General features: G+C 35.1%; 2 protein-coding genes across 2 annotated transcripts in view; one reads left to right on the forward strand and one right to left on the reverse strand.

Annotated features, from left to right (window-relative positions):
- The window catches only part of LOC137390774 (nischarin-like), a 28,545-nt gene extending 22,063 nt beyond the window's left edge, over positions 1-6,482 (reverse strand). The window contains exons 1-4 of the mRNA XM_068077093.1: positions 6,402-6,482; positions 2,544-2,627; positions 1,631-1,810; positions 645-786 (exon numbers count right to left, since the gene is read on the reverse strand). Coding sequence (XP_067933194.1) covers positions 645-786; positions 1,631-1,810; positions 2,544-2,627; positions 6,402-6,482 — 487 coding nt within the window. The remainder of the gene's footprint in view (positions 1-644; positions 787-1,630; positions 1,811-2,543; positions 2,628-6,401) is intronic.
- A 204-nt stretch (positions 6,483-6,686) lies between these two features.
- Positions 6,687-15,356, forward strand: LOC137391814 (ras-related protein Rab-7a-like). The gene is made up of 5 exons (XM_068078349.1): positions 6,687-6,827; positions 10,116-10,178; positions 11,101-11,227; positions 12,673-12,891; positions 14,649-15,356. Exons 2-5 carry the CDS (start codon positions 10,126-10,128, stop codon positions 14,871-14,873), a joined length of 624 nt encoding a protein of 207 aa, XP_067934450.1. The 5' UTR covers positions 6,687-6,827; positions 10,116-10,125; the 3' UTR covers positions 14,874-15,356.
- Positions 15,357-18,336: the final 2,980 nt, after the last annotated feature.

An 18,336-nucleotide genomic window follows, 5' to 3' on the forward strand; every position in this document is an offset into this window, starting at 1 on the left:
TTTAAATGTTGTTTTGATACTATAATAAAAAAATTGCAAACAAAAACATTGTTTTCAAATTATCATTGCAAAAGCTTCGTGTTTCTAACGATAAAATTGTCCATAAAGATGGCCGACAACGATAAAATGACGTCACGAAAAGACGAAGGATTTAATATGCTAATAGGCGTAATAATAATATTAACAATGACGATATAATTACTACGTGAAAAACTTGTAAATTTTTGTAAACTTTAAATTTATTTGTAAACTTAAACTCAAAACGAAACCATATGGTGTTCGTGATAATTAGAAACATTTAATAAATACTGAGTGTGTGGAAGGCCATGGAAAGAGCTTATTATAAGACTATAAGGTCCGTGTGTTTTAGCTCCAGTATCATACGTGATCATCAGATGTGAGATCATCAAATCGTCAGGTGTGAGATAAATCGTCATTACACAATCATATCGTTTATATGATTAGCAATATCTCCATAAAGAGTGACGATTATCAGATCGTCTACCTTAAAAATTGCCACCAAACAATTAAATCACCATATTGTGAAGCTCGAGCTGAAATACGGACACAATGTCGGTGAATAGATATGAAGTTCCTGTACAATTAAACAATTGGACAACTCCCAAGAGATGAATGCTTCATACCAACGGATTCAGGCTTGGTCATCCGGTTTGTGACAGCGTACAGCTGCAGTGGATCCATTAAGCATATGGAAGACTGCTCGAGGAGAGTATCACCTTTATTGAACAAAGTCTCAGCCAGAATCTGTGTCAAGCCATTTATTTCCTGTAAAAAATAATTTGGCAACTCATCACCAAATGAATCTAGGTCTAAAAACCATGATGACTTGAAAGAAATGTTTATTTTTTAGCTACAGAACTGATCATAAGGCTACATGTAGTTTTTGCTACAAGCAGCAATACAGCTACTAGGTCCTTGATAGTAATTAAGCAGAGGGCTGTTGTGAACGATATTAAAAACATTTTGTAAAACATTAACTTGTGTCAGCCATTGTGAACAGGCAAAACAAAATGACTGTCACTATTATCATAACCTTGTTCAGATGTGTATAACAGTCTCAGTGAAATTGAGTCGTAATCAGCAGCAGTTTTGCCCTTATATTCACTAGGTAACCCGAGACAAATACATTTATGGTTACAATACTGATTTCCATGAGCAGCCAAACAAAAATGGAAGTTTCGAAAAGTTTGGATGCATTATACATATACATAATTTAATAAATAATTTAATAATATACTGTATACTTTATTGGCAATAATTCCATTTCAAATAGGAATGTGTTTTAAATTATGCCATACAACAATAATAAAACAAAAAACTGTAAGCATTAGACCCATATTCTTGGTAATACATATATTCTGGCTCGATTATTATAATTACTGGTTAAAAAAAAGTTTATTTGGTTGTGACTCACGAAAGTATGTCATGTGATACGCAGAACATATTATGAAGTGAGTTAAGTATGAAATTACCTGTTCTATGACTTACTTATAACTAAATGTGAATTAAAAAAACCTAGCTGTCAAGATAGGGAGTCTCTGACAGTCTTGCGACAATTAAAAGAAGCAATTCGGAAACATGTGATATAGTCTAATGATCATATGCTTACATAGTGCTGGAACTTGAGGAATGTGGCCAGCTCGTAAGGGAGTCTGTCAAACTTCCTCAATAGGCTGTCGAGGTACCGCTCGAGAGCCACTCGGCGCTTTTGTATGAAGGATTCTGAAGTGTTGCCAAATGTCTTCTTTGGCGGAAGAAGCTTCTTGTCCAAACCATGGTTAGAAACCAACTAGTGAGTCAAAACAAAGCATGCATTTGTGAAGATGCATTCACATCTATACAATAACGGTGAAAGTTTTTCATTTCATTATTGATAATACTTAACAATTCAACGGTTGCCTGTCCAGAAAACAATTCTACCATATATATATAAAACCCTAATGTACCATTTTAATTCTCACTATTAACCGAAAATGAGAAAGCGCAGTTGGAAAAACCCAGTGCTAATAAGACGTGAATCACATCCTTGAGAAAAATTAAATAAATAAAAATAAAAACAAATACTTCAATTCTCGTAGACAAATTTTTCATATTAAAGTGCCCACCGGACTAATGTACTGCTACCATAGCCATTTATAAAATGAAATTTACAATTTTTTAACCAAATATGACATTATTTTTGACACTAGGTTTTTCAATTGCCTTTTCAATAAGGGTATGAAATTATAAAAGGTATAGAAAGGTACAAAAGTTATAAAGAGTATAGAAGTTATGATAGGAAGAATGACCAAATGCTCATTCTGAGATTTTATGATTATCCAACACTCTGCTGGTTAGTGACCCAAGGCTATAATCTCTAACCCAAACACTCTCTCTCTCTCTAACCAACCTGGTATGCGTCGCATATCTCTATTTGCAATTAACACAGCAATAAACCTGAGGCTATCTATTTAAAAAAAATTTATATAACAGTATTATAGTTTTATAGTGTAATAATATTGGCAATGCATAGAAATACTCACGATCTCATTGAGCTCATGGAATTCACTGTACCGGTGTCGAACTGTCCACTGATAGTCGCTGAGACCCACCTCGATTACATACTCCTAAGTAACCAGGGACAAAAAATGTGAACAAGTAAAAATGCATAACATTTAACAGTAAACATCCAAGTAAACTAGTATTTTGTAACTACAAAATTCCAGCAAAATGACTAACATAAGCAATGGACAAGGCCTCTATTAATATCTTTATAATTCTGAGTTTAGTTCTGAAGATATTAACCGAGTATTAATAAAATCAATCAAACCAGCAGCGCTTGTAGTGGAGACAGAAGATTCGGTAATCTTTCGTTGGCTAATAAGTAGCACGTTGTTCCTTCTCATTGGCCTAATGCACAACCTAACTGGCAACAGCCTATAGCACAAATTATTTATATAGAGTAGCATTAATCTATATATATATATATATATATATATACAGTCAAACATGGATAACTCGAACTTCACGGGACCGAGCGAAAGTGTTCGAATTATCAGAGCGTTCAAGTTATCAGAGCACTGTCACAAGTCCATGTATTTACTTATTTATTAGTAGATACATGTATATATACAAACTATAATATAAATCAAAAGCACAAATGGCTTGTTTCAAATTAAACGCTTCTAATGTAAAGTTTAAAACGTTTTTATCAAAAAGTATGGAGATTTTTCTATCACTTGCGATTGGTTTGTTGTTTGAGGTGATGTTATTGCCAGGACGTTTTTTAGATTGACATTGGCAAAACTTGATCGTTGTTGAAATGCTCAAAAGAAAATACATCTTTTTCTTTTGAGCGTTTTACCCACGATCAATTTTGCCGATTTTTCTTGAAGTTTATGCAAAGATTACCTCACTTTACCTTGCTTCCGAAGGGCGATCGCTAAGCGGATGTTTGGTATAAATCAAATTTCACCAAACCTTTAGAAAAGTCGTTGACAAAAATATTTTGCCGATGGTGGTAATAACGACGCTTATGAATTACGAAAAGTTGAGGTTTACCTCTATGGCTTGGAATAAAGTGATTTTCTAAAGTGATAACAACTGTTTCGGTAGCCGTTGGGCAAAAAACAGTTCGAGTTAACAGTGTTGAGTTCGAGTTATCTATAGCAATTTATCATTACGTGGGAACGGCCCAAAGAAACCGTTCGAATTAACCGTGTGGTCGAGCTATCCGTGGGCGAGTTATCCATGTTTTACTGTATATATATATATATATAAATGCTGGGATGTAAAAACAACTGTAATCCCAGTAGTCATTGGGGCACTGGGCGCAATAACACCAGCGCATAAAATGTGGCTTGCCCAAATACCAACAGCAATCAACTCAGGTGAGTTGCAAAAAAGTGCGTTACTGGGAACAGCTAAGTTCTTGAGGCGAGTGCTCAAACTCCCAGGTCTCTGGTAGGAGACCCGAGTTAGAGCAGAAACTACCACCCATACGGGTTAACCGGGGTGAGGAAACAATTTATATATATATATATACTAATAAATTATTTAAAAGCAATACTTATCTTTTTTCTCAGCTACTGTCAGTTTCATGACTTGCTCATTCATCAGGCTGGATTTCAACACAGCCTGATGAATGAGCAAGTCATGAAACTGACAGTAGCTGAGAAAAAAGATAAGTATTGCTTTTAAATAATTTATTAGTATATAGCTGCTCCAATATATTGTTGAGCACTCTAATTTTAGTAATACTAGTTCATAATTCTTAGGAATTTATAGTTTATATATATATATATATATATATATATATATATATATATATATATATATATATATATATATATACATGTACATCAATGCAAACAAACACTGAAATTTATCTAAATATAGATAGATTAATTTCAGTGTTTGTCATCTGTCGTTTCACCAGTTACAGCATTTAAAATTTAGGAGCGAAAAATTCACTTTGCATTGGATTTGAGACAGGATTTGAAGGCAATGGAATAATTGTAATCATACTCATTACATAGGTTAAAGTACACACCCACCAATACTATTGGTTACTACTAGCACGCTTTAAGATCATGATTGCATGAGAGACCATTGCATGTAACGTAACGATCATTAAGCTGGTTTCAGACACCGGCGTTGCCTGTCCCTTCAGGCATGGATGTTGCTGTGCTACGCCAGACATTCACCTAGTGCAATGTTATTTATCATCACCTTCAACCTTCGTACTATTTCCATCATTTGTAAACTTCTAAATCAGAATGTTTCATTAGCTCGCTTCTACTTATTACTGTACCTTGAATATAATATTTTATAGGATCTTTTTGTTTACATAATTTCCCAATTCCAAAATAACCCTGCATAATGTAGAATAGGCTTATTTCCTAACTGAAACTTTCGTATGAATACAGCACCGCTATGGCTTTAATAGCCATTGATAATTTACAGAGCTCTGCGATTCTTAAAAATCAAAAATCGCCTATTGCTTGCCCAACCATAAGCAGTCAAATGCAAAGCAACTGCGGATATGTTTCTAAGTTACTACTAGCTGCAGCACAGTTCTTAAAGTAAGAAGGTAAAGAAACTCAACAATGGTCTGTACATAAAAACAAGTTATTAGTCTACAAATTTCTTACATTGAAAACTAGATTTGGCAAAATAAATTTGCTAAAACTGCTTGCTGTTTTCCAAAGACTACTTAGGTGAAGGACATGCATAATAATTGCTTTGACTGTATTATCAAGCAGAAGCGGTTCCCTTATCTTTGAAAAGATGAATTTAAGCAAACACAAGTTTTTTAAGGTGAACTAGTACAATGAGCGAATATTTTAATTCTATGTAAAATTCCTGACACAAACTAACTCACATGCATCGAGCTATGACTGATCTAAAGCATTCTTCTGCAATCTTTGTTAATTGTTAGCCATAAATTAGGTTGTGATTTTTTTTAAAACTAAAATTGAATTTTAAAATATATGTAAAAACTTAAGATGCCTTTCCTAAATAGATTTATGACAGTGCCTACACAAATACTTGTGTTCTATGCTTAATCCTTAAAATATATACTTTTGGCATCACGATGACTGATACTGTTTGATTATATTGGCCATGAATTAGTCAAACTAAATCACAAAATTCAGTGATGGATGTCCTCATAAAAGCTATTAACATAAAACACTGCTCAAGATTCATACTGTTTGAAAAATTTTATGCAATACATGACTTTAGCTTGGCAGGGCTTGAAACACATCAAATTTAAGCAAGTTATAACAACCCAAAAGTATAATTATGTAATATATTTATAACTTTTCAACAGTTTAATTGAACTCAAACGAAACGTTGCTAGCCTACACAAGAAGCAGACAATCTCAACAATTATATTTATATTTTACATATACTGCACTCCCAGTTACATTTTCGCTAACAAAAAAACATCTAAAATTTAAAGAAGCTGTAATTTCTTTGCAATTTGATAGTATTATAACATATTTTAAATTACTGGTTTGAAAAAAGACACAAATTTTCACAGATAAGTCTGATTAGTAAAAAGGAGCTATGAAACTAGTGAAAACTATTTGCACCGGTTCAACACTAATTGTCTTTTTATTCAACTTATGATTCAAATAATTTGCATAGAAATTTCTAATTGATCGACTAAGCATAATAGAAAAACCGGTAATAATGCTACAGTTGCATAACGCACAATTCCTCTGAACTTTTGTTTCATCTCAACATAAAATCAGTTTAAATATTGAAATTTAAAAAATCTATAATAATATTTCCTCAATAACGATTAAGAATTGTCGTTCAAATGATACAGCAGACGACTAGGATTAGTAAGACAGCAAGACTGATATTGAAGCGAAAGAAGAACCGATACCAACCACATATGCGTTATTTTCCAATAGTTCAGCTTTTAAAATACGAATAGCGTTGTCGGAACTGTCTCGATTATAACAAGCCATAAACAAACATAGCAATACTTTTATAAAACTAGAGAAAATACATTGGTTTTGAAAGTAATGTTCCTGCTTCTTACAATCCCATAAAAGTCTTTACGGTGTTCGCTAAAAGGTTATTATTAAGGTCAACATTACATCATTGATCACGAGGTTCGTAGCCTGATTTATCAATCTTTGTTTTATTCTCGCGTCGATTTAATAGAAATTATCGTATTAGCCGCGACAGTTTATTAGTTTCTGGCTATTGAGGTACAGCCCTCGAAGTGGTAACATACTCTCGGGAAGGAAACGCCATCAATTTGAGCGAATTAGCTGTTTCTATTATATACAACTAGTTTTTGTTTCAAGGTATACTAGCTATAACGTTATTTCATTTAACTCAGTGTAAATTCCAACAGTTCGTTTAGTAATTTTTTCCATTCTAACCGACTACAAAATCTATTAGTCAAAGCTTGAACTAATGGGACAGAACATGTTATTGTATCTTTCGAATACGAAGAGAAGTTGAAATCTTTTGAAGAGTAGTATAATCGATTTTTATTTTAAAATTCACGTTTTTGAACTATTTTCTAAAGCTAATTAATTTCATACTGGTATAAATTTGGAATTAGATACGAACGTGGATTGGAACAAGTTGATTTTAAATATTGAACTATTGTTTGCTGGCGTGTTTACTATATACTTATGTCAGTTCTGATTCTCGTATTAAGTATACAATTTTGTTTTTGCTTGTTGCCGTTCGGTCGATTTACAGTCTTGATTCTACAAGTTTGGCAGTAATAATCGAACTAGGCCTACTAAATAAAGCAAAATACAGTATATCAGCAGTGTCATTTTTGTCGAAATTATGAAAAAGCCATTAGGTTGTAATTTTCAATCTATTTTTACCTACACTTCAAGTCGCCCAAACAAAAGTACATATAACATGAGTTTTCTACATTGACAATTTAGAATCGGTGAAATATATACTAAGATAATACTGTAACCCACTGGCTGTGATTTTGTCAGCGTTTGTTCAAGGCATGTTAGGGCTAGCGGTTTTTATTGACATTTCCGCTTTGTATGTTTCAATATCCATGGGGTCTATCTAAAAGGCGTATCAAAATAATTCAACGAAATTGGACTTTGCCATTTTTGTTAAGATAAAAAGCTCATTATGTTTAAATGTGCTACATAAAATAAGTAATTCTTGTTGCTCGCACATATGGTATGACCATATATTTCATTTGGCATCTTATATGGCATTTGTGGCTCAAGATCTTTTGTCCAAGTTTGAATGGTGCCAAACTCGAGGCATTTGGACTTTAAGAGTTCATTATATTTAGTGTTTGCTGTATTACTTCTAAACTCATTTCAACACAAAGTTTTAGTCTGCCATTTTACATTATTTTACCTTTAATAGCAGTTTTAAGTATTTACTCTTCATTCCATCAAAGTACTAGACACTAACGAAGCTACAAATTTGTGCCCATGGACAATTATTTTTTATAGCTGCGGCTGTAGTGAATGTTGGTGCGGTTTAATGTTGCCGAGCTCTTTAGCTTTGCTTGAATTGAAATGACCCCAGAATCTTTTAAACTCTACTCTGTTACATGGCCAATGGTTTTTGCTTTCAAAGGCATTAAAAAATTATTCTAGTATTCTGAAATCAAGGTTTTGAGATAAATAGTAAAGAATCTGTCATTATTTCTACTAGATAAATGACACACCCAACACACAGTCAGTCTACCGCTTGTATGTGTGTCGAGGGCTGCACACTCAATAGACCTTTGTCAAATTAAGAATATTAAGGGTATCAGCATTGGTTACTTTTTACATAAGCTCAAGTCTAAAAGTGAATGATTATACTATTATTTGACAAGTTTTATTATTGGGCTCTTAGTACAAATCATTCTTTAAGAACATTTACATTAAACAAGGTTTATATTGCGTGTTGACACCTTTCAATTACTTTGCTTCTCGTACAACACAATGCCTAAATTCTGAATCCTATATTTTAAAATAAGTATTGCTCTAGGCGTTCCAGCCAAGAATACCAGATTAGATAACTTGCTGTGAAACATGTGTAAGTATGACTACATGTACCCACAAGCCAGTTCACATTTTTTGTCAAACTCATCTTCAGAATTCTGACCCAAGTTGTTTTTGTAAAGTATAATTATAAAATTTGTTGAAGTTAATGATTGTCTCTTTGAATTATTATTTTCGTGTAACTGAAGAAACTAACACTTAAACTGTTTTCTAAATTAAATTACTGTTCCAATTACTGTGCATGTTAGTACATGTACATGCCCTACACGAGGCATACTTGTAGAATATATTCTATATACAATGCTAAGGTCTCCAGGATGTTAATTAGATGTGTGAACGGCAAAGTGTGACTGGAACAAGTATTAACGAGGAAGTCATTGCTAAATATTTTTAAGTCAATCAATGGTGTTTATAGTTGATTCGCTTTAGTCGATGGAGGCAGCATGGTCAAATTTCACTCTAAAATTTAAAAAGCAGACTGGCTATCATTGTAAGATATTCTATTGTAATTGCTGAGATGAACCAGCTCGTCGTTAGGGGACTTTTATATTAAGAGACTGTGTGCTCAGCATTCATGCTTTGTCAGTGAGCCTGGCATTTAAATACACATCTAAATGAAATTGAAAACCTGTGATACTGTGAAGTCATGTTAGTTGAAGCCCGACGTAAAAGAGATTACTGTAGTTTGATTTTCTGGTATGGTTGTTGCTAGTTACTGCTACTAGATCCAAAGGCTTTACTAATGAAAACCTGATAGGTAATTTTGTATCTGCTGCCTTCTTTGATTTTGTGTGAAAAATTGTTGATGTCCATAAACTTAATGGAAAACCTATGCGTTGTCTTGAAACTAAAAAGAAACTGTTAAAAGTATTTAAAGAAGACATATATGTCAATCTGGTGGAAAGAGGTAAAAAAGAGGTAACATGTGGCAGTCTTTACGAGTTCCCATCGATAAAATTTGCTAAACGTACTTTAAAAAGCTGGTATTGATGATTTGTTTTCTATATGATATTTAAATGCAGCTTTGTGTTACTATTTTTATTATTACAACTTCAACTTTTTTCAATGATACGGTTTCAAACATTCAACTTTGAAGAACTGAAAGTTAAATAAATACTTATATAAAGAATTTTATCGAAAATTTTCTGTTCAAATTCCTAAGTTGACTACATTACAAGCTCACTCATATTTTTATTAACTCAAGAAAAACACTCATTCGTCGCTCGGGCAAGCTGCCAGCAAACATCCGTTTTTCAACAAGGACAGCATGGACTAACATTGTGTCTGTTTGTAAGTTGAGACTAGGATTATCCAGTCCAAAAGTGCTAAGTGTTCTATGTATGGAATCTCCTCTCTAGCTTCACGTATAGGATTACCAACCAATCTTATATACCCATCCTCTATTAGCTGATGAGCAAATAATTCTGGAGCAGCTCTCTTCTGTTATTATTCTTATATGTTATTACGACTTGCATTCTTTGCCCGGATGGCGTTGACTGCTGCCGTACCTTTTGACAGGGCCGAGCGGCTCTATATTACCGGTGGTGATAGAAAATTTTCTGATTGCAATCTTCATGGTTACTCACTGAGAATTTATTATTACAGAAAAGAAAGCATGTCGTCAAGAAGGAAGGTGTTGTTGAAGGTTATCATACTCGGGGATAGCGGGTCAGTATGTCGCATATCATATCAATCAGTACCTTCTTGACAATTGCTATAATTGTTAGCAGTTTTTCCTCATAGGAACTGCTCGGTGTGCAGTGAATGTGGCTTGATGGGAAGAGGAATAAAACATCCCTTCATTGTGTCCATCCAGCTCTGGAAGGACACCAATAAAATCTCTTGCAGTAGTTGCAATAGGTAGCTCTTATTTTATGATATGCCTATAAGAGACAACTTTCATCTGTATATGATATGAAGTGTAGTTACTCTCAAGATGACTCGGGTTTGAATTATACTGATTTTGCCTTATCAGTTTTGTATAACGTATTTGTATTGACATCTAACTCTATTGTTTTTCCATGAGTTTTCTACTTACCACAACCACTTGATGGCTTGCTCTACATTTCAACCAACATTGTGGCTACTTTCTGCAAAAGATGCTGGCATAATCCTCCTAATATGAAAGCTCACAAATTATCTGCTTGTTTTATAGTCATGACATGTGACCAAGTTGCGTGTAGAGATGGTTTTCTTACGATCTGTTAATAATTTTTTGGGATGCCTTGATAAGTTCCTTTTGATCATTCGTAATAGATTGGCGATGTGCATTTCCTCCCCTTACCATATGGATGTTTTTTGCTATCAACTGCTAGCCAAAATTAGCCTGGTTACATTATTACATTACAGCAATTCGAGCAGCCCAAGGGAAAGTACATTTGGTGCACTTCTGTCCTAGCGATATCTTCATTGTTTGCTGTTACAACTGACAACCTGTTACTATGTTAACATGTAGACATGAAACTTGTTTTTGGTATTACTGTCAAATATGACATCAAGTTATTCGATGCTTACCCTTTGGCTATTGAATTTTATATACGCTGCTCACTCTTTAAAAATGCTTGCTCTTTCATCTGGTCTGCTCATTCAGGGTTGGCAAAACTTCACTCATGAATCAGTTTGTGAACAAGAAGTTCAGCAACCAATATAAAGCGACAATAGGTGCCGACTTTCTAACGAAAGAGGTTATGGTAGATGACAGACTGGTTACAATGCAGGTAAGTTTGCCATATCACTTTCTGCAATTGTTGACCATGGCAAGAACCCTTGAGAAGGGATACTATTCTAGCGGGTGAGGAACTAGAAGTCTTATATCGGTTGTATCCCAATATACAATGCTTAATATTATTGAGCTTGGCGTGGTCTATGTGCTAGAGGTCATTTTTTATCTTTTCATCTTCACATGACTTGATTATCATTCAACCGGAGCTTCCGAGTGTGCATGTGACCCTACTAGTAATTGTCCATGTGACTCTACTAGTAAGTGTCTATGTGACCTACTAGTAGCCTAAGCTGTGTGACTAACTAAAATCCCTCAAATTACATCACTCTATTGCCTTCTATATACATGCGGTAGTTTGAACTACATTTTTCATGCTATATCTGGGTTATAAATAGTTGATCTTGTGAATTATTTCACCGTTTTACGTTGGTGAAGACGCGTTCACCCATCACTGATGTTTATCAATATTTGGACTGCCTGTATTTGTCAGTTTTAGTTAGTCATTGACACAATTAAGCGCTTAATCGCAAATAGATTTATTCCTTGAGCCAGTTCTCTCCGTGTGTACTAGTTTATGTTGCCAACAACTGGTCAACTAATGAATAAATTGAAGGGAAAGGATTCTCAACACAACACAGTGTGTTATTAGTAGTTGTGTAGTGTTATGGGTTGACACCTTGTTGACACAACAGCTCTCATGCCATACCTCATTGAGACAGGTGGAATCCAAAATTCTACTTACATTTTCTTTGTGACATAATATAGATCAGCTATTGGCAAATGCACTCACACAGATTCATTGTTCTTTAATGCTAATGTCTACTTCTGGTTGTATCTTAGATGCTTGTGCACTAAACAAATTTAAGAGGTGTTTTGCCGTTAAAAATATCTGCAAAAATTCATGCGTAAAAAATATATAATGCTTCACACGCTTTTGACAATTTCGTTTTGTTGGGTTGAACCACTTTGTTTTGCTGTGTTCTGGTTTTGAACAAGAAATACATTTGAGATTTTGCATTAAAATCTAGGAGCATGCATCTGCAGAATGTATACCAGTAATTATCAAGTTTTAGCAAAATTTTTGTTACAATTCATTGGTATGAATAAACTAATCATATGCCATCTTGAGTTGCAATTTGGCAGGATATTTCGCTGCCGAATTGCATGTAACAGTCGCCTGGTATACACGTGCTTCAAGTCTGACAGCCAGCTGATATATAATGTAGGGTATGTGGGCAGATGTGTTAAACTGTCACTAGAGATTGATTGGCTGTCAGCTGTGCGTACAAGTTGTATTTCTTGGCCGTACTTCAGCGCAGCTCTACATTAGTGACTGCTGTTGCTCCATTTCACTGTTTGTTGCAACTAGCAGCGTTGTGGTCAAATGTAACGGTTGTGGTCAAATGCAGTCATTTAACTTTTTGGATGTTCTGTTTGCAGATTTGGGATACGGCTGGGCAAGAGAGATTTCAATCTCTTGGAGTTGCTTTCTATCGTGGTGCAGATTGCTGCGTGCTAGTATTTGATGTCACTATGCCAAATACATTTAAAACATTAGACAGTTGGAGAGATGAATTCCTTATACAAGCCAGTCCTCGAGATCCAGAGAACTTTCCCTTCGTGGTCATCGGCAACAAAATTGACCTTGACAACCGAGCAGTAAGCGATCTTTCCTTCCGGTATTACTTGGTTTAGCGTTGCTAAACCCATCGTTGAGTTGAAGATTGACTGAAATCTGCTATTAGAATTTCTAGCAAATTGGTAGTCAGTAGAATAAGTGGCATAGGATGAACTATTGCAGTAATTGCTCAGAAGGGTGTCAATGGTTCATTGTTTGAGTAAGAAATTCGATTGATAAAAGTTTTTTGGGTAGTTCTAGGAGAGTTGTCAAAACTTAGATCACCTAGAAATGTTGTCACTAGAAAATATTTGTTCAGTTAATGTTGATGGCAAAATAATCCTCCTTGGCCATTAGGGTGATTCTTAAAATAGGTTATGTTAAGTTCCATTAGAAATTGATATCATTAGGTAATGAATTCGCTCTGGTGCTTAAAGTAATAATACATAAAGTGCAAACAGATGATTTATATTGCTCATGACATAGCATTAGAAGTGAAGATGGAAACAGCTGATAAAGGGAAGTGTGTTTAAGCTGCTCTCTAATATTCCTATCTATGCATAATACCGTAACCAAACTAAACAGGTCAAACTAAACAGGTCAAATAGGTAAATTAGTGTAAGCAGACAACCTTTGAAACTCAGTTGGAGGAATCCAAGTTTACTCTTGGTAAATTTGTGTTAAAGAGCAGTCAAGTGAACTGTTCAGTGTTTTCCATCTGTTTGATTTTTTACTATTCTGTAAGTAGTAGCCAATGCGTGTCCCGATGGAGATGTACCGTTAACTGGTTTTCATATGTTGAAGGAATCACTGCATGACTGGTCAGCGTGTACATAAGTACATAACAGTATATGATGGAATGACTTTAAATTTACCTACACTAGCAACTGATAATTGAGTATCACTCCGATTCAGGCGCTAGTGATTGCCATTGTTATCAGCCATGACTGGACAGCAGACAATGATAGGAGCATAACACGTAGTGCAGTTATCTGATAATATACAGCTTTAATGTTGCGCTCACTTGGTCGTTCAAATAATAGATTATCATTGTGTTAATATGAATGTCTCCACCAGAATTCATTCAAAGTTCTAATGACAGTTATCTACCTGTTGCAAACATCATTGCACAAGTTGTCTTGTAGTTACAGCATGTTGTTGATGTCCCATTCATATTCTTCTAATTTTGGGATGAATGTTATATGCGTTTGCATTCAAGTAATTGTAGCGCCGGTCTAAGATTTAATACACAAAACAACAATAGTTCCTGGTTTGAGAAGACGAGTTGCCGCATACTTGTATCAGTGTCATAGGTACAAGCATAATACGAAACTAAGTGGGAGGTCTAGTGTGCATGAAGCCAACGCAGTGGCTATATTTGACTGTTGAGAGATATAGAGAGGAAGTAAAGACAAGGTCTGCTATGTAGTTGCAAAATGACCTGTTTTTATTTTTGCTTGTACAAACTGATGAATATATGATAGCTAATGACTAGTTGAAGTCTTAAAGTCAGTTTCACAGGTAATCTCATTCGCAGTAAATATGTTCTTAAGACGAGCACAGTTTGAGCCAATGATTAGCAAAATGAAGATCGTAACTACTTACTCTGTAAGGGCTGTTGTCTAGTTGTGTTTGTTTTAAAGTAGAAGTGTGTTACTTAGTGGGTGGACTGTCAAATAAATATGGGCATATCTTGAATATTCATTAAAAATTTGATGTGCATTGCGAGTATATCTCCAATGATGCCGAGCTTGAATTTACGCACATTTTTTGTACACAACCTGTTGTGTCTTGTCAGGTGTCGACCAAGCGAGCGCAAGGATGGTGCCACACTAAAGGAGATATCCCTTACTTTGAAACTTCGGCGAAGGAGGCCATCAATGTAGAACAGGCTTTCCAGACGGTGGCCAAGAATGCTCTTGCTCAGGAATCTGATACGGATAATTATAATGAATTCCCTACAGCCATTACTCTTAACAGACCGGATACTGCTCCACAAAGCAAATCGGGATGCGGTTGTTAAAGTACCTTAGGACCCTACAACCGAGATTTATACAATTATACCCAATAAGTGTCGCAGCGCTAGACCGAAAGTTCTAATGTCGAGTGACTGTCAGTAACATTTTTAGAGTCGCCATGGCGAATTTTCGGAACATCTTTGTACATTCTCAAGCATGTTTTCTATTTAATTATGTTCAGTTATTACTCGCGAACGAGGCCACAGATTTTACCAATCACTGACCTCAGTTGTTAGTATTATCACATCTATTGTTAGCTCTAGCAAAGTCGATTGGTTTACATATTTTTTGGATTAGCAAAGCTGCTTCATTTGCCTTATTTGTTCTTGTCTGCAATGTTTTGTTCTCATCAATTTCAATATCATGCATCGCAGCATTGGTTTTACAGAGGTTCAATTGAACTTTGAATTTTTTCTAAAAATCAATGAATGATAAGCCTGGTGAAATATTCAGACAGTGATTAAATAATATAGACCATCAATAACAAATCTATAGTTCATCTTTGCTGCTGATCTATTTTTGAAAATAGCTTCTGTTCGCCATGATGCCTAAAATCAGTTGCGTAACCATTTCAAAATAGTCCACTCGTAAAGTTTAGGAGCTCGATTGGTTATATGATAATACCATCTGTTGCAAAACTTGTAGCAGTGTATGTATCTGGATGTGTTAAGTTTTACCTGCCAGTGCAGGAACTTACAATACCTTTCCTAACATATTTGCTTCGGTCACTCTCAACTGTAACTGATATTTATCGCACATAGTTAGCATTTATTGCTTTCAGCTCTGGCAATCTGTCAATTCTGTTCTTTTGGGCTATATTACTGCCTTTAGTGTGAGACCACCAGATGGTTGTACCATGATTAATTGGTCATAGTACAACCATCTGGTGGTCCCAGCTACACTAGAGGCTATCTCGCAAATCATGTTAGAAAGTTATGGTATTAAATGCTAATAATACTTGTACATGTAGAATATCTTGCTAGCTATTTTTGTTACCTCTACCGCTGATCCTTTGTAATGTGATGTCACACCATTGTTTAGGCATAAGCCTCTCCTACAAAGCTAACCCTAGGCTTTACTTCACTTGACTGGAGAAATTAAAGAAATAAGGCCAGTATTGGTACAGGTTTGATATATGTACTGGGTAACAGATCATGGCTTCCGCCTGAGTAGTTTGCTCGTAATTATTCAATTACCAGTGAAGATTAGCGGTAAATAAGATGAATTGCGAGAAAGAGCTACAAATACATCTAATGTTTGCACAATGAAAGGATGTACACAGGCTATGAAAATAACAGTTTCTTCCACCAGAGACTAACTCTTGCCACAAAGAATGAATACTGGTAATATAAATACTACAACAAAGAGTTGAATGGGGCCTTTCTATCCAAAAGGTACTATATACTCATATGTAGGCGGAGAGCAAGCTAAGTGCAATATAGTTTGCAAGGGATTTGCAAACATAATTACTAGAGATTATGTAACAGTGTGGACAATTGCAGTGATGGTGCCAGCCTTAGAGTTACATAATATGATATGACAAAGAATTCCTGCACTTGGGGATAATTGAAATTTTTATGGTTCTTTTATATTTAATTTTCATACACTGAATAATATGTTCTATAGATAGACCGGATTCATTGGTGAAAGGCTTAAATTCCTAGTTTTGGTGCTTACGGCTGCTGTGCATCTCAACATCTTGTTTATCAGCAACGACTTTCTAGCCAAGAACAAGAGTTTATTAATATTGAAATGTGTAAACCTGATCTTCAAGGAATAACAAGTCTCGCTTGCTGCTATACTAATTTTTCAGCTACTGGCGAAATGCTGAAACCTTGGCTAAAGCAAATTGCAACGTTTCAGCACCCATACCTTTGCTTAGCTGCAAAGGTATGGGCGCAAACAAAGCTTTGCATTGTTCACTGGATAGTGGTTTGTATATTGCAGTGTGTTGCTATTGCAGTTATGTTGATTTCATGTTGTTGTAGGTTGTGGCATTCTGTTGGTAAAGATTTTTAAAACTGAAGTTGTATGGTAGTTTTCGCAACTATGGATATTTTCTCAATGTATCATGGCCATATTATGTAGTCATTTTTTAGCCATTAACTTGATGAACAGAAAAGACTGACCAACCTTATCATGAGTGGTTAGAAAGTTTTATTCATAAGAAAAATATAGTCATAGTCACGCAAATGAAGTTCATACATAAAGTACATGAATTGGCATGAAATTCATGCCAATAAAGTGCTACAGTCATTTGCAAAAGTTTAAGACCACTTGGTAAATTTGAAAAAATTTTCTATGAAAGGATGTTACTAGCTGCTGGCTTCAGTTAATCTCCTCGGTTGTTCTTGTAACCCTATCAGTCGCTCCTTAAGTCGGTTCTTTATTGCCAAGCATAAAGATTGATGCTTTACTTAATTTTTGGCTCAGTTTTGTGGCAAATATTAATTTAAACAACATGGTGAAAATGGGTAAAAACAGGCCTTGGCACCGACTGCTAGAGCCAAAATATTTGTAACCAAGAGGTAGAGCCACTGGACCATTCAAGACTGGTCAAACGTGATATTCTAAGATGTCTAATTTGTTGTAGTTTAAATTACGCAAGAGACACGTTTGTAGACCAGTAGTAACTTGCTTTGATGACAGATAAAGCTGTCATAAGAATGAAACATGCACCGAGTCATATGGCATGGAACACGATGTTCGTCAAAGAGACTGCAGGCTGGTACTTTTTAGATAAAAACATCACTATGAATGGTGAGAAGGAAAAAAAACTTTTTGAACACAATATAATAGCTTTATATATGAAGTACGTGAATGCATTGTCTTTATGCATGATGGAGCACCTTGCCACAGATTGAACAGATTGGTGATAGATTATCTGAAAAAGATGAAAGTCGAAGTTCTTGCTTGGCCAGGTAACAGCCCAGATCTCAACCTGATTGAGAATCTGTGAAGCAAAGTCAAGGACAAATAAGCAAAAGAGCAGCCCCAAATGCTTAAGCTGTATATGAAGCAATTAGGACAGTTTGATAACTGAGATCACCGATGACTATTGTAAAAAACTTATTGAGAGCACGCCAAGGAGACTTAAAGCTATAATAGAAAATGAGGGACGACATACAAAATATTGACATTAGCAGCATTTGGAGTAACTGTTGCACAGTATAGACTATGTATTCTCTAACTTGCACCATAGCGTAAACAAAAAAGAAAAAATTTGGTGTAATACCGAAAATCGTAATTTTTCGGAAAAATCAAAGGTGGTCTTAAACTTTTGCAAATGACTGTATATACATATATATATACATGTAATTGGAGTGACTGACAGTCAACATTGCCTATCACAAGTACGCTACTCCATGAACTATGTACACTATATATGTTCAAGGGTGGCCATCTTAGTTACGTGACCACAAGAATAAAGGTGATTGTTAGGAGTTGTCTTTACTTGCAGAGATAGCC

This window comes from Watersipora subatra, chromosome 3, assembly GCF_963576615.1.
Source record: "Watersipora subatra chromosome 3, tzWatSuba1.1, whole genome shotgun sequence".
NCBI classification, from domain to species: Eukaryota; Metazoa; Bryozoa; class Gymnolaemata; order Cheilostomatida; family Watersiporidae; genus Watersipora; species Watersipora subatra.

Excerpts from the sequence above, each read along its gene's own strand:
- LOC137391814 (XM_068078349.1), top strand. The coding sequence starts at position 10,126 with ATGTCGTCAAGAAGGAAGGTGTTGTTGAAGGTTATCATACTCGGGGAT. Across the intron at positions 11,228-12,672 it reads ACAGACTGGTTACAATGCAG|ATTTGGGATACGGCTGGGCA; the intron begins GTAAGTTTGCCA and ends TTCTGTTTGCAG. Across the intron at positions 12,892-14,648 it reads TTGACCTTGACAACCGAGCA|GTGTCGACCAAGCGAGCGCA; the intron begins GTAAGCGATCTT and ends GTGTCTTGTCAG.